The following is an 18,065-nucleotide window of genomic DNA, read 5'->3' as shown; positions in this document are numbered from 1 at the left end:
GTCTAGGACATAGTAAGTGCTCAATATATAACTGTTAAATTAATAAATTATGAAATGGTGATGATTTACACATTTAAAAGTGCTGTGATAACTGAGATAATGTGTATGTGTTGGTGTATGTTACCAGTGTTCACAATCATTTACTACCCTCTTTTGTGTAGGAGGTTTATACATCCCTGTCCCATTGACTATAGGCTTAGTTATATGACTTGCATTGGCCAACGGATGTAAGTAGAGTGACATATACCACACCTATCTGAGGAGAAACTTTAAATTCAATTGTGTGGTTCTGCTCATACTCTTGTTCTGCCCTTGCCTGAAGGATAGCATGTCCCTGATAGGGCTTGTATGTTCGATCCAGGTTCTGGAATGAGATGACACAGAACCGACACACAGTCTACCTATAGCTAAAGCAGAGCTACAGTTCACATGCAGCTCTCAAGTAATGTGAGACAAAAATACATGAAATTAGTGTAAGCCACTTTAGAAACCCTGGCAAATACAGTATAGAATGAGCCTAACATGTTGTAGATGTTCAATAAACCTAACTATTCAATAAACGCAACTAGTCAGTTATTATTTAGCTAGAAAAGTACTGAAGAACTGTGGCTTAGTCCTTGGGTGACTGCACAAAGCAGAGCCTACCCTGATTAAAGACTGTTTATACCAGCCGTGGGAAAAATCCGGCCCGCGGGCTGGATCTGGCCCGTTCGGCTGTTCTATCCGGCCCGCGGAGCTGAAAGAGCGGAGGGTTCTCTTGCTCTCCCCTCCGCTCCTTTACTTTGAATTTGTATTAGTTCACACAAACACTCCATCCATGCTTTTGTTCCGGCCCTCCGGTCCAGTTTAAGAACCCATTGTGGCCCTCGAGTCAAAAAGTTTGTCCACCCCTGGTTTATACGGTACCATTGAGAAAACCTTAGGATTTCAGGTAAATTAAGTGTAAAAACTAGGACAAGAGTGGTATCTAAGTAAATCTGACTATAATAATAAATGCAGCTACTATGTACCCCTGAATGCCACTAGAGGAGCTCAGAAATATCTGTAAAGGTCCTGGGCAGGTGACAAGTCTCCATACTCAAAGAGCAGTGCAGTGGGTTATCAGTCCCTCTGCCTGCCTTGCCTATACCTTCTTCTCTGGGAATCTGCCCCAGCTTACCTCTGAAACCAAACCAAAGACAGAGTGATACTAAGCCAAGGACCAATCTTGATTACTCTTTCAATTTTTTTGAACTTGACGATACAATGAACCTAATCAGATAGTGATGGGTATTGGAGGTCTAAGACCACAGAGGAATGCGGCAGCCATATTTGCCCACATGCACAATGACAAGCAATCAAAGAAAGCCGATCTACAGGATCAAACAGAATAATGGAGCAGACTTGCAAACAGAATGAGAGGGAGTAGATGCCAGAGAGAGAAGCTGTTGTATCAACTTCTGCAGTTGGGTTCCATAAGATCTCACGATCTTCCAATACATACCCTTTTACTTAGCATAATTTAAATAGATTTCAAACCCTAACAAACAAACAATCCTTAAAAGAAGTAGTAGCTTTGTTTTGCTTAACTAATCCTGACCCCCAAATTTTAACTTATTTCTGGTAATTATTAGAAGGCAGGGGTAGTAGTGGAGAATAGAAATCTGGATTATGGAAATAGAATTAACTTTCTGCAACTGAAAGTCCAAAGCACTTACAGAAATAATTTCACTTTAAAAAGTGTCGGAAACCATGATTATAAAATCATACTGCATCTTGATCTTTTTTCAACTCAAACAGTAAAAGCAGAAAAGATAACAAGAAAAGGTGCTAAAGGTCAGGAGCCCTGGATTTTGGCTTTTGCCCCTAAGAATCAGTGTGTTCTGAAAAATGTTACATTCCTTTTCTGGGTCTCGGGTTTTTTTCTATAAAAAACAGGGACCTAGATAAGATTTGTAGATTCCCTATAATAACAGAGAGTTGAGTGGCCAAAACATTTTAAAAGTTTATGCTAATACATCAATTTCTAAAATATAGTGAATTTATACACTTATTACAAACCACTGTATTTATGGCGTATCAATATCATATATGATTTTAAATAATACTAAGGTATATTTTCTTTTCCAATTTAAAAATCAATGGCATTTAACCTTAAAAAAGAGAATGGTAATACCTATGTACTAGGTGTACTGGTTAATAATGTGGATTTTGTAATCAAAGAAAACACGATAATTTCAAGAGAAACATCAAAAGTGCTTTATTCAAAGTAATGTCCATCGCTAGCGACACATTTCCCCCATCTTTCAGGTAATTTGCGGATACCGTCCCAATAGAACTTTTCTTGTTTTAAGGCAAACCATTCAGAGACCCAATTTTCCACTTCTTCATATGTTTGAAGTGCTGCTCAGAAAGTGTGTGTGCCATCAATTGGAACAAGTGGTAATCTGAAGGAGCAAGGTCTGGTGAATACGGTGGGTGGGTTAATACTTCCCAGGCAAGATCTTTTAACATGTCTTTAACTGGTTTCGAAGTGTGTGATGGTGCATCATCATGAAGCAAAATTACTTTGCTGTGTCTTCTGGCCCATTCTGGTCGTTTCACGATCAAAGCGTGGTTCAAATTGATTATTTGTTGTCAGTAGTGATCAGTATTAACGGTTTCACCTGGTTTTAGAAGCTCATAATACACCACACCTTCCTGATCCCACCAAACGCAGAGCATTGTCTTCTTTCCGAAACGATTTGGCCTTGCAGTGTATACGTTGGTGGTTGACCTGGATCAACCCATGATTTTGTGCATTTGGAATTCTCAAAATAAATCCACTTTTCATTGCCTGTCACAATTCGATGTAAAAAAGACTTTCTTTCGTGCCGTTGAAGCAACATTTTACTGATGACTTTTCAGTTTTCCATTTGTCTTTCGTTCAGTTGATGTGGCACCCATTTTCCTTCCTTTAAAATCTTTCCCACTGCTTGTAAACAATCGGAAATTGTTTGGGGAGCAATGTTTAATCTTTCTGAAAGCTGTTTTTGAGTTGGACATGCATCTTCATCCAATAATGCTTGTAATTGTTGGTCTTCAAACTTGTTCGGTTGACCTGGATGTTCTTTGTCTTTCACATCGAAATCATCACTTTTAAAGCTTTTAAACCAGCATTCACAAGTATCTGGAGATGGAGCATGTTCACCATAAGCTTCCCGAAGTATTCAGTAGCACTTTTCCTCAAAATAAAGTAATGAATTAAAACTTCCCGTAAATGCTCTTTTTTTTGGCATGAAATTCGACACTTTTAAGCATAAAAATATCTATGATGTTAACACCTTCAGAAAATTTGACAGGAAGTTTTGAAGCTTGTTGTCAATACAAAAAAATAGCATACATATCAAATCGTATATATATCAACATATGTGTAACTCCATCTATTGACAAAAAAATCAGATTAACTGGTACACCTAGTAACAGCTGTTCCTATTTACTACCAACAAATGCAACCAACATCCAACTAGACTGAGAATTTCAGATCACTGATATAGTTTCAAACAGTTTATTGTAATAGCTGTTAAGTATGAAATAGAGATAAAATGTAAGATCACTAATAAGCTCCAATAAAAAAGGGCAGAATACTTGGTTTTAATTAAAGTTCTTTGGGAGTTCTAGTATGGGCTTATAATCAGTTTTCATCTAAGAGCTAAGGGTGGTGTTTCTTAGCTTTAGTCCAGTCTTGAAAACATTTCCTTGCATATACCTTCACATCACCATTGTGAGAAATTAACGAGACTTTATTTCTCCTTACCTAAGTTCTGCCTTTCCTTGTCTCTGAAATAGATACCATCCTGCCGTGAAGTGTGGCTAAGAGAAATGCACTTTATACTCAGCAGGGCAAATAAAAGGTTAACTTAGGGCTCAGACACTAGTTTTCCAGGAATTATGGATTGATGAAAGAAAAGCTGGATACTTTCCTAATCCTGTTTTCCCATGCTCTTTGCTCATTATTGTTTCTTGTCCTATCTTTTTCTAAACAAAGAACCACTCTGACAATATATCAACATATTTTAGTACAAGTATTCTTGAGGACCCTCCATGCACACAGGATTCTTCTAAGTGCTGTGGGGATTACAATGATGAATAACACATCCTTGCTCTCAAAGTAATCATGTAAACAAGTATGTGAACACTGAGGAGAATCTTACAGCAACTAGAGGACATGGGGAGGATTTGTAAGCATATGCATTTGAGTTTGACCTTAGGGAATGATGAGGATTTCAAAAGGTGGAAAGATGAGATTAGTTTGGATGAAAACTAAAGCCAAAGGCATAAGAGCCTGCAGGGTTGAGCAACCAGGGTTATCTATGGCAAGGGGTTGGAGTGGAAGAAGAAATGGAGAGGAGACAAAATGGCGGTGGAATAGACGGACGTGTCCTGAGCCTCGTCCCGGAGCAAATAGAGGGAGCAGCTGAAACGAGTGGAATCCAGCCCCAATTGGCGAAGGAGGCGCAGCTGGTGAGTCAGTTTGCAACCGGGAAGGGCAGAGATCCCCCTGATAAAGGTAAAATCAAAGATCTAGGCAGTAGAATCTGCCGGACCTCTGTGCCCAGAAGGTCAGGGAGAAACTACACTGCGCCAAGCCGCGTCCCTGAGGACAGGCAAAGTGTCTGACTGAAAGAAAAAAAAAAAAAGCGTCCACGGGACTGCGGGAGGTAGTGGATTTTAGACCTTGGAGTCTGGATTTGGGATCTGAGCTCAAAGGCAGCCCTGAAGAGCTGCCGGACCTCGCAGTGCCGGCAAGAGAGGAACTTGCAGAGTGGTGGTCCCTCCTCGCACTGGGGCCTGCGCCTTTCTCCACTGAACCTAGTTCGTAGGACCTTTCGGATACAGACACTTACCTGTGGCTGAGGTGCAGAAGAAGGGGTGGGGTTGTGGAATCTGGGGAGTGTAGGCAGCGGACGGTCCAGGAGAGGTGGAACAAGTCTGGTGCTGAGTCATATCTAAGCCCCGTCACCATTTTCTCCAGAGAGATAGCCCCTCCCTCCAGTCTCCAGGCAACCAATATAGCCACACCCAGATCCCACCCTGAATAACACCATGGAATCTGAATACTCCCTGAGGCCATAGGATCTGCCCTAAAGAGAAATCTTTAGAAGCTAGGCACCTCAATTACATGGCTACACTGCCAGGGCCCTTCAGAGTGCTTCAGTGTGCCTCGCTGGCAAACTTACCGTGGGTGCTCCTGTGAGCCGCCAATGGGAGTAAGCGCCTATCCACCACAGGTGCAGCAGCAAAAGCTGTGTCTGCCCACCCCATAACTACAGAACTCTGGGCATCACAGTCACACCTTTCCAGAGTGCAGGCCCCGTGAGCCACATCACCCCAACAGACAGTTCCTTGGTGCCACTGTGAGTCCCCACTGGGCACGCGTGATTTCAATTAAGGGTGCAAGACAGCAAAAATTGGGATACTCCCCTCCATGGCTGCTGACTTCTAGACACCGCAGTTGTGCCTCTCAAGCTCGCAGGCCTACATCAAGAGAACCCAAATAGCTCAAGTAGGGAGCTACACTAGATTACCAAGCCCAGGAGAACTGAGAGATTACACCAGTAGCACAATCCCCAAAGGAACCTGGGTAGCAAAGCAATTGGATCTACAATTAAAACATTACAGGAAAACATGGGGAGACAAAAAAGCAACTCCCAAAGGAAAGAAAAAGAGGAATCACCAGAAAGGGAGTTAAATGAAATTGAAGCTAGCAGCTTATCAGAGAAAGAATTCAGAGTAATGGTTATAAGGATGTTTAAATGGATGGATGACAAATACACACAACTCAATGACAAATACACACAACTCAATGAGAACTATAAGGAGCTGAATGAGAATGTCACCAACATGAAAAGAAACCAAGAGGAGATGAAGAACAACATAGCTTCAATAAAGAACACATTGGAAGGCTTAAACAGTAGACTAGAAAAGGCTGAGGACCGCATCAGCGAATTAGAAGACAAAGTAGGAAAAAACACACAAACACAGCAGCAACTGGAAAGAAGACTTAAAAAGCAAGAGGAGAGCCTAAGGGAGCTTTGGGACAACACAAAACGAAACAATATTCGAATAATAGGAATACCAGAAGGAGAGGAAGAGAAGCAAGGAATAGAAAACCTGTTTGAAGAAATAATGACAGAAAACTCCCCTGATATTGGCAAGAAAAAAACTATGGAAGTCCAAGAAGTACATAGAGTCCCAAACAAGTTGAACCCCAAAAGACGGACACCAAGACACATCATAATTAAATTGGCGAACACTAATGACAAAGTGAGAATCTTAAAGGCTGCCAGAGAGAGAAAGTTACCTACAAGGGATCTCCTATTAGAATATCAACTGATTTCTCAACAGAAACACACCAGGCCAGAAGGGAATGGAATGGAATATACAAAGTGATGCAAAGCAAGGGTCTGAATCCAAGAATACCATACCCAGCAAGGCTATCATTCAAAATTGAAGGTGGAATCAGGAGCTTCACAGACAAAAAAGGGCTAAGAGAGTTTATCACTACCAAGCCAGCAATGCAAGAAATGCTAAAGGGACTGCTGTAAAAAGAAGAAAGAGAAAGGCAAGAAGAAACACAAACACTAAGGAAAAATATGACAACAAACATGTACTTGTCAATAATAACATTAAACGTAAATGGATTAAATGCACCAATCAAAAGACATAGGGTAGCTGAATGGATAAGAAAACATGACCCATATATTTGCTGTCTACAAGAGACCCACCTCAGAGCAAAGGATTCACACAGACTGAGAGTGAAGGGATGGAAAGACATTTTTCAGGCAAATAGAAAGGAGAAAAAAGCTGGGGTTGCGATACTTATATCTGATAAAATAGACCTCAAAGTAAAGGCCATAACAAGAGATAAGGAAGGCCACTACATAATACTAAAGGGAGCAATTCAACAAGAAGATATAACTCTGGTAAACATATATGCACCCAATGCAGGAGCACCCAAATACATAAAAAAACTCCTGGAAGATATCAAGGGAGAGATCGACAACAATACCATCATAGTAGGAGACTTTAATACACCACTGACATCAATGGATAAATCCTCTAGACAAAAAATCAGCAAAGAAACAGCAATTCTAAATGACACACTAGATCAAATGGACCTAATTGACATCTTCAGATCATTTCACCCCAAAGCCACGGAATATACGTTCTTCTCAAGTGCACATGGGACATTTTAAAAAATAGACCACATATTGGGTCACAAGCAAAGTCTCCCCAAATTAAAAAAGATTGAAATCATATCGAGCATTTTCTCAGACCACAATGGCATAATATTAGAAATAAACTATAATAAAAACATTCCAAAAAATTCAAACACTTGGAATAAGAAATGGAGGGAGAGATGTCAGATCACATCCAGAAAGCCTATGGTGCCCAGTGAACAACAACTTTGTGGGACATTTGGATGAAGAAGCTTGCGTTGCAGCAAATTTTTCCCATGGACCTAGGCTGCCTAAGACTAAAATCTAAAACTGATACTGATGATTTAAAAAGTGAAAAACAGGTGTTAAGAGTTCCTGGCAACAGAGAACTTAAATGCAGTTGAAGTCTGCAATGCCTGCTTTATTTCATTATGTATTATTACCCAGTTTTTAAAAGAAGGTTGAACCATATCAGAGAATTTCAACCTTTTGAGGGAGCAATAATATCCTCTGTTCATATAAAACACATAAAGGTGTTCATCCTCAAATGCATATAAGATCGAAAAAAAGGAGGAGGGACTGTTCTGTTTAAAGTAACAGAAGTGATTCAGGACTGTATAAAAACCAATGGATTAGATAATCTTAAATGTTCTTTCTAGCTAGCTTCAAAACTTCATTACTATGAACAGAAATTCTAAATGTGAATATCACCAAGTTACCAATTTTAAATCACCCATATCTTGACTTCTTCCTGCAAAAGAAGTACACTATACCACAACTGAAACTGACTTCAAGGAGTCTTAACAATGCAAGGAATTAGAAACTGCTGAAAGAAGGAAATGAACAATTATAGATCATGTGGTCTGTGCCAGCTGCTAGGTTATGCCTCTGTAAACAACCTGAAGTCCAATTAACTCTGCTGCTGCCTAGTGTAACATCTGGGTAATGTCTTTTAGCAAATGGAGTTTAGAAATTCAAAAGTCAATGACAGCCTCATCAGGGTCCAAATGCACAGGCCTCTGAAGATCTCCTGGTCTAGTTAGGGTAAAAAGATGGTTGTGGAGATACATAAATAACAGACCACCCTATACAATAAAAGCCTAATATGCAAATAGACCCAACGGTGGGATGACTAGCAAAATGACCGGTCACTGTGACGTGCACTGACCAGCAGGGGGCAGACGCTCAATGAAGGAGCTGCCCCTCTTCCACAGGCCCCGGCCAGCCAATGTGGGTGCTAGCAGGGGGCCCCCGATCGCCCCGCCGGTCGCCCCACAGATCGGCCCTGATCGCTGGCCAGGCCTACGTACCCCACCCGTGCATGAATTTCGTGCACAAGGCCTCTAGCTATGGATAAATGTCATAACAGACTTATGTATAAATGCTACTATAAGATATATTTGTGATTTACTACATATATTTCATTCCACCAAAGTCATTCCTGTGTGTTCAAATAAAGGTTCTATAATATTTGTACATCCAAGTATGAAATTCCACAATTTATGAAAAAAATTACAAAAATCAGGAATGTGAGAGATACCAGCCCTCCCCATAGGAGCTTCTCCTTATATTTATTACTGGCCAATGTAATCAAAGCTAAATGACTGCACAAAGCTCCATGGTATATTGTCATAGCTAACTAGCAATTCTTCCTCAATATTAAATAGTTCTATAATGTTCCATTAATAAAAATGTCCTAAATGATTATAAATTTTATAATGGGGATTATATAGGTCCAATAACATACATATTATAATCTATTTTGTAGATGTTAAAAATTATTCTTATTTTGTATACTTAAAATAATTAACTGCCAGAATAAAAATAACGTACAGTGAGAGGGAAGAAGAACCAAACCAGAGGAAACATTTCTCCTGACAATAAAAAGTGAGTTAGATATCAATGGCATCAAAGAAACATATCCTCCCAACTCTGCCATAGCAAAGAAGGGAGAGCATTTGGAAGATTGGATTGGCTGTAAGGTATCTTCAAATCCCTGTTAGTGAAGAACATGGGCAATGGGAAACACACAGGCCTGTTTTTTATGGTCTACTATACTAGAGGCCCGATGGACAAAATTCGTGCAAGAGCAGGCCTTCCTCCCTCCGGCTTCCCTCTGGCACCTGGGACTCAGGCTTCCCTCACAGCCCCAGCTTTGTCTGGAAGGTCATCCGGTCTAATTAGCATATTACATTTTTATTATTATAGATCATTGGAAGTCTATATGTTTTATCTATTTTGCTAGGTCCTGTTTCTTCACAGATGAACATTCTTCTCTGAGGTTCCACCCTTGGCCTGGTCACCTGTAACTCCCTTCATACCAGGACTATGAGGCCAGTAATTCCTATAATTGCCTTTTAAATAAGTTGTTAGCATTTATACCCAAACAATGCACCTCCTTCCACCAGACAGAGACCCTGCAGGCTCTCAAGGAAAAGCTGTTTTATCATCTCTCTTCAGGGATGAGTACCATGAATATTTCACAGGGAAAGAGACATGCTCAAATTGTCTCAAAATGTTTCAGAAGCACAATTTAAAAATTAAATATCTCTGCATTCCTATCTATATTTAGGAATGTAAAAATTAATTACGTACTTGGCATTATCCAATTTAACCCTTGTAATTATTCAATAATAAATAGGTATAAATAGCATCCCTGTTACACAGAGGAACCTGTGACACACAGAGGGTTCATCAACTTGTCAGGGTCTTCAAGCTAACACCTGGCAGAACCAATTACTCCCAGGCTTACCACCCAACCCATCACAGGACCCTGACTTGATAATGTATAAGGCAATCATTGAACTGCACAGTGAGTAACAAATGCATGGCCTTTTATTACAATTTTACAGAGTAAGAACACTTTCAAATATTTCTGCATGTGCAATTTTTCTTTTGGTAGCATTTTATTTTAGCTCTCAACATGTATTAAGGTTATCTAAAGAATTTAAAAAAATAATTTAGAAAAGTAAAATAAACAAACTAAAAACAAGGAAGAAAAGATTTCTCAAAGAACATTTAATAAAGAATATTGCATGTGGTTTATATACGACCACATGTGTTATCTAAAACTTCCACATAAAACCTATTTTAAGGCATGCAAATTTAATATATTATGAAAGTCAGTATGCAAAGCATATAAAGTGCTTTTTACTAATGCATGTAACAAAATATACTGATTATGCAAGAACATTAATTGGATATAATTAAAATACTGAGATTTAAATACTGATGATTTTAAAAAGAAAAAATAGAAGTTGGAATTAGCCATGAAATGCATTCAAAATGCTAATGAAACTTGCAGTGTCATTATCACTTTAATATACAATATTTCTAGCTTAAAAAAGAGCAACCACTGGCCACTTTCGCTTAGTTCTATACACATAGTTTAGAAATGTATTCACTCAGTGGCAAATGATTTCATTGGATAATATAATACATTGCACTTAGATAACACTTTTTAAAAAAATAAATAATTTAAGAGCTACATAACAACCACTATTTTCTTCAAAGGAAGGCATCAAAATGAAAAAGAAAGATAAAGTAAATTTTTCACAGGAAGAGCTGTGCTTGGTTAAATGTACACAACCTCAAAAGCTCTCACCAATGTCATTCTGACCTAAAGATATCAAATTGAGGTGTTTTCTCAACTCTGGTAGCTAGCTTAAAAGTGGCTGAAGGAGACCGGTGACATGTGAAAAGAATGGGTTGGCAGCTGTGAGGCCATATTCACTTTACTTGGTTTAAAGTTTCAAAGGAGTCTACTGTCTCCAACATCACGGAAAAAGGAACAGTAGGAGCAGAATTCAATAGGATAGAAGAATCTGAAACTTCTATTAAGTTTCTCTCCTGCCTTCTTTGTCTAACTCACTAGTATAAATACAGAAAAAGTGATGTAAGAGTAACTTTCATTAAATTACCCTAATGCTAAAACTTACTTTTGTAGGATAGCTTTGTTTCAATTTTCTATTTTATGGAAATGGGGAAAAAAGCTCTGAGAAATCCACATAAATCTAAACCTCCTAAAATTTCTTAGGAAAAACCTAATATCACCTATTAACTCTGGCAATTAAAACTTAAAAAACAAAAAAGGTCACATTACCATTTACTGAAGAGGCAACTGAGACAGAATTTAAGTGTCTGGCCCAAAGGCATATTACTAGGGGACAGAGCAAAAGTATGAAACAAAAACTGGAATAAGCATCATAAATCCTAGATTGAATTCTAGGTTAAAATCATTGCACTCTACTCAGATGTACTTCAAATTTAAAATATTGCAATAAAGAGATCACAAAGAATCAGTTAAAATTTGTAAGGACTTGCCGAAACCGGTTTGGCTCAGTGGATAGAGCGTCGGCCTGCGGACTGAAGGGTCCCGGGTTCGATTTCGGTCAAGGGCATGTACCTTGGTTGCGGGCACATTCCCAGTGGGGAGTGTGCAGGAGGCAGCTGATTGATGCTTCTCTCTCATCGATGTTTCTAGCTTTCTATCCCTCTCCCTTCCTCTCTGTAAAATATCAATAAAATATATAAAAAAAAATTTGTAAGGACTAGTGACCCTTCTAGGGGGTCTCTTTCTTTTTTAAGAATTTCCTTTATCAGATTTCAAATGCAAGTAGTACTCCAAACAGTTAAGGGTTCAACATGTGAACCCTTTTGGTAAAAATATTCCCTAGGATCCACAGGCGAGGGATTCCAACCTCTCCAAATAACACATGATGCCTACCACTGGCTTTCATAGTGTGTTCATTCCATATGTCAAAAAAGCACTGGTTGAGCTGAGTAAAAATGAGAAAAATAATATCAATTCTCTTAGAGGCATTAACATTACAAATCTCATAATTCACCAAGATCAGGACAAAATAAGGATAGAAAAAAGGAATTAATGCAGATCAACAATATTCAGTAAAATGAATACAATTCCTGTCAAAAACTGTAATAGACCAAAGTCCCTTAGTATGATTGGCACTATCAAATTTAGCAAAATGGATTTCTATTTCAAGATGCAGTTGGTTCCTTTCCAAGAGCTCTGGTTCATGGAGCTCCTCCCGTGCACCAGATGTCTGCCTCCAGGCTCTGTAACACCTATCAGCCCACACAGGGGAGCTGCTGGCTCCCACTGCCATGATGCTGCAGTACGGAAGGGACCACAAAATGGAAGAGTTCTTAAAAAGTTGTTGTTTATTGAATCATTTAACTTCAGGTGAGACACGGGTATACTAAAATACTTTGGAAATGAAAATTGCAACTAATACTAAGAAATAAGCAAATCAAAACATAGGGTTTATTTGTATAAAGGAGGGAGGGGATTTTCTTTTGTATGTTGACACCAAAAGAGAGAAATATGAGGGAATTCTGCTACAGATATTAAGTGTTAGTACAGTGCTCCCTTGGCTCTACATGCAAAATGCAATGGTTATTAAGCTCTGAAAGCACCTTACCCACAGGTGCAAGGTTCTGAATACTATATTTTTTAGATGTTAAAGAAGAATAAGTTCTCGGTATGAACAAAAATAAAGAACCAACAGAGAAGAAGTAAAGTTGATTCTTAGCTTTCATTTAAAAAAGAAAGTGTAATATGAGTATTGCCACATCTGAGATGCAAAGTACTAAAACAAAAGATTTGGGTAAAATTCTTCCTTTAATTCTCAGGCACTTTTCTCTGAAAAGGGTAAAGACAGAAACAGGAACATCTCAGAATGAAAGACCTTTCCTTCCTGGAATTCTAGTGATAATACTATATTATGAGGAGTCCCTAAGAAGATGCAGAAGGCTTAGCAATTTCATCTCATACCAAAACTCAAATAAACTATATTTACTAGCTATGTACCTATGTATAGTTAGAAAAATAACAATATTTACAAGTATTGCAGCATGGCATGGCGGTACAGAGCACAAGTCCTAGATTTAGACTACATTATCACTTTGTAGCCTTTTGGCTAAGTTAACATATACTATAGATTTAGACTACAAGTTTGAATTCTGGCTCTAAAAGCTAGTGAGTAGGTCTATAATCTCTAGCAGATTCCTTAACCTTTCTGGACTTCTGTTTCCTCAATGGTAAAACAGAGGCAATAATTAACATTACCATACAGGCTTGTTTTAAAGATTAAATGAAATAAACAATTAAAGTACTTAGAGCAAAGGCCAGTATCTAGTAAGTGCTTAACAAATGTTAGCCATTATATTTTATATAAATTTTCTCATTGAATTCTTATGACACTTCTGTGAGGTAGGTATTATTACTCTCATCCCATGGTTAAGGTGAGTTAAATAATTTGCCCCAAGTCCTACAGAGATAAAGAAGGATTTGACATTGGATCTGTCTAGTTTCAAGCCCATGCGCTTACTTCTACCTAATACCCCATAGGTCTTGCTCTTATATCATCATAACATTTATCAAGATGTATTTAAATAGGCTTTCAACTGATCTTTCACCCCAAGAGTAAACTATACTGGGTCTTGTTTATCTATTTCTATTCATTAGTCCCCTCCAGCCCACTCATCCAGATTTGAGAGCTTCTGGGCGAGGCATTGTTAGGTGCTGAAATATCATGATGGGTAGACAGACAGGGTCCCAGTCCTCACGGAACTCAAAGTCTATTGAAGAAAACAGATAATCAAGTAAAAATATAATTACAAACTGGTATTGTCGTAATAAAGGAAAAGAGCAGGGTGTTAGAAAAGAGCATTAAGAGATGGAACTCATTTAGTTAAAGGAAATCAAGTAAGATCTCTCTGAAGAAGGGACACAAGCTGTGATGAGAAGGCTGAGTAAGAGTAGGCAAGGCAAAGAAATGGGGATTTAAAAAAAATCATCATTGGAGAACATGCTTAGAGAAAGGAAGGGGGAGAGAGATTGTGTGAGAAACACTGATGTGAGAAACATTGATCACATGTGCCCTGAACGGAGATGATCCCAAAACCCAGGTCCATGCCCTGACAATGCTCCAACCAACTGAGCCACTCCAGCTGGGCAAAGAAATGGGGATTTAAATCACTTGTGCATAGGACCTAAGAAGAGATCTCACCAGAAGGGTGTGAGAAAGGGAAAGCCAGTGTGGCTGGAAAGGAGCCAGCATGGCTGCAAATGGTGATTGCAGGGCAGAGTGGTATGAGATGAGAAGGGAGTGGTGAGCTACCAGAGCACATAGAAGTATCAAGGATTTGGGAGTTTATTTTCAGTACGATGGGAATTACAGCTGCTTTTGTGATTATAGAAGGATCACTCTAGCTGCAATGTGGAGACTAGATTGGAAAAGGACAAGAGAAGAATCTGGGAAACTCACTGGGATTCTCTAACAGTAGATCAAGGGAGATGTGACGGTGGTTTAGGACCAGGAGGGTGGCAGTAAGGGAGGTGGAATATACAAATTCAAAGTAGATTGACTCCCCTATGTCTAACACATTGCCTGACAATCATTTGTTGCCTGACTGATTCCTCAAGCAGAGCTGTTGCTGGTTCTGAGGCATCTGCTAACCCACAGATGCATGACCTCACCCTGAGCAGTTTAGTCATCCAGTGCACATGAGACCCACAGGAAGATGTTGGAGAAATTATTATCGAGTTAATAAGCCAGCTGGCAAGACTCCACTTATGAAAACCTCTTGATGTGTGAATTTTTCTTTGTAAAACAAAATGCTTCCCCCACTCTGACAATGGAAAATTTTAGAAGCCAGCTATCTTTTTGCTGTGTGACTTTTTAAGCTTGTGGGAGAAATGTATTATTTAAAATAGCCTGGGGTATGCTGTCAGAAATACAGTAAAATACTAAAGGTGCTAAAAGTAAGTCCTTTCATTTAAGAGGAAAAAAAAAACTATAGTAAGACAAACTATACTCATTCTATGTTCTTCCTTGTAAAAACATGGTCTCTGTCATTACTTTCTAAAACAGCAAAATATTTTTATTACCTATTAGCAACAAATGCAAATGAAAAGTTAATATATTTTCTTGTAATCTGATAAATTCACAATGTCAGAACAGAGAATGTCTTCTCTATGTTATTTAATAATTTTGACCTTGTATCTATAAGATATTTCTCCTTAATCCTTAATCCCAATACCTCTGAAAATGTTTGGCCATCCTTACACAGGCCAACAGCATTAATAACAGGGTAACAAAGGAGTAGTCAGGCTTACTTACAGCTGCTCTCTTGCTAAGACTAAGATAAACCTAAGATACTTACCAATTTCTTAGAAATTAAAGCTTTATTATTATTAAATTAGTTAAAACAATATATTACTTAGGATAGAGTGGTACATTCAAATGCTTGGTTTGTTATTTAAAAAATGGTGCTCATCAGCAAAAACTTCAGCCAAGTGTCTTGCATACCTTTTATCAAAAGGCCACCTACCCACCAGTGCCCCCACCATGCTTCTGAAGAATCTCAAAGTATAAGTGGTAGAGATCAGGAAAATAAGAAGGGCTGAATGGGACTGCCATGCAAAGAACTTAATAAGCTTAAAAATAGTCAGCGTGGGGTGTGGCTCAGTGGTTGAGCATTGGCCTATGAACCAGGTCACAGTTCGATTCCCAGTCAGGGCACATGTCCGGTTGCAGGCTCGATCCCCAGTGTAGGGTGTGCAGGAGGCAGCTAATCAATGATTCTCATCAATGACGTTTCTATCTCTCTCTCCTTCTCCCTTCCTCTCTGAAATCAATAAAAATATATTAAAATATATATATTTATAATTCGCCTTCTTCCGTTTGGTAGGAAGCCATTTCCCCTACACTAAAAATAAAGCTTTATACGGTACTCTCTTGTACAAGTAGTATGTGTTTAGAGTCTTAAAAATGTTCTTTCTACAGAACCAGAAAAGGATTCTTAAGAGCATCAAATAATGTTTTGGTCCTATCACTGTAAAAACTATTTTAAAGAATCTTAGTAACCAAGACAAACGATAATAGAAAACCTTAGAAATTCACTGAGGTTTAAAGTTGAACAAAACAAAGGTACAAATTGTTCCGTCTATCCTTTACCACTCAAGAAAACAAGATTGTATATTATTAGCTAAAATACATATTTTAGTTAACATCTGTAAAAATTGTTAATATTCTAATTCACATAAAGAGAAAAGAATTACCTCACATTTATCTTATTTCCATTATATTAAAGAAGCTCCTCCTTTCTCTTAGTTTGTACCAGTGTTACTAGTACAAAATTACCTTCATTATTAGGAAAAGCCACTTATTCCAGCAGGGAAAATAAAAGCCTAAGCTCAGACCTTGGACAGCTTTAATTACAAAAGAAAAAATTTAGAAAATAGCATATTTTAAATGCAATGCTATAATGAAAATACACAAATTTATAGGAAGTAGCAAAAGTAGATTTAGAGTGGTGAGTACATGAAAGAGTTTATTCTTATAGTATTATTTATTAATTATTGTATTATTTTCCATATGAACTATAAACCTATTTGCCCCACCCTATGCATAATATTATGTATTAATTAAATCTTACATAATATTCAATTCTATATGAGTGTACAAATCAAGTATCTTCATTCTCGAATTATCTCAGACAACAGATAGCACATCTGAGTAACAGTTGTATATTCTCATTTTTGCTAAATAATCTGTTTATAGAAAGGTCATTTAAAATGAATACATCCCAAGCCATCTATAAACTGGTATAAACAGAAGGGACCAACATTTCTAAACTGAGCACATTAAAACAAGGTATTTCAATCAAATTTAAATCAAACATAGTTTTAAATAGCAGACAGCATAGAACATAACATCGCTGTCCCCCATTTGAACCAAAATCTCAAAATTTTGGATTATTTATTTCTTCAAGTTATAGGTTGCTCATTACCAAAATCATAATCCTTTGATATTTTCTTAAAACAGATTAAATTTGCTTCCTTCCCCCAGGGAAATGCCAGACTACAGTGATATCTAAGAAATATGATTAGATTAGTTTAATTACTTTATGTCAACTTGATAAGTCACTGCTCTTTAATGCAAAAACTGCCACTTGTAATTAATGACTGTTCGTATTGCTTTAATTGATTAAATGTCTCATACATATAAAACATTGAAAGAAGTTCTGTATATCTTACAGCAATTCAGTGGAGAAGTCTTGTCCCAGGGGTATGTAAATCTGAAGTACAAGAAACCTCTGGATCAGTCCAACTAGAATGAGAGGGGAAAAGATACATTCTCATGTCCAAACCATTTATATGTGCATATAAACAAACACAATCGAAGGCCACCAACAAGCTCAAGCTTTTAGTATTTCAATAATATAAAGAACTGCAATAGCACTGCCCATGTGTTACAACCTCATTATTGAAGCAAAACATTGATGAAAATCAAATCAAACTCTAACAACAAATGTCTTTTAATGTCCCATCTATAGGCATGGTAAAATTTTTATGAAAATTTAAAAAATAATTTTTATTTACTATTTTTAATAGCTTAGGAGAGAATGTACACATAGAATTGCATTCAATAGAGACATATAAAACTGAACTATAGATTCCCATCAAGGCATTCATAAAAACTTGGAGTAATTATTTTTATTCACTGACAGTTTTAAGTGTACTAAACAACTTAATAAAAAAAAATAGACCAAGAAAAACAATTCTCACTGAAGGTTTGATGAGCCATATCTAGTTTATATGGTTTTAAACATGGTGTCCACATTGAGATGGATGGAGAAACATATTTTCATTTATAATACCTTTTGTAAATTTAACACAGTTTTAATTAATCTAATGCTCACAAATTAAGAACTGATAACTCTTATTCCCCACCACTGGCTTCATCTTTATTAACAAATATTTGGAGAAATACCAGTCACTTTTGATAGGTGAAGTCTATAACTGCTTCAAAATCGATTAATTTCATATTACCTCTTCAGATTCATTCACTTAATTCC

At 37.7% G+C, this 18,065-nt stretch overlaps 1 protein-coding gene across 2 annotated transcripts in view; it reads right to left on the bottom strand.

Annotated features, from left to right (window-relative positions):
- CFAP20DC (CFAP20 domain containing) overlaps positions 1-18,065 on the bottom strand; it is a 247,873-nt gene that overhangs the window by 215,530 nt on the left and 14,278 nt on the right. For both annotated transcript variants that reach the window (XM_080673477.1, XM_080673476.1), the window contains exon 4: positions 17,245-17,317. In XM_080673477.1, the coding sequence (XP_080529603.1) occupies positions 17,245-17,317 (73 nt within the window). The remainder of the gene's footprint in view (positions 1-17,244; positions 17,318-18,065) is intronic.

Source organism: Plecotus auritus (genome assembly GCF_963455305.1).
Source record: "Plecotus auritus genome assembly, chromosome: 6".
NCBI lineage: Eukaryota > Metazoa > Chordata > Mammalia > Chiroptera > Vespertilionidae > Plecotus > Plecotus auritus.
The sequence above is the reverse complement of the archived record's forward strand: the minus strand, read 5'-3'. Positions and strand labels throughout refer to the sequence as shown.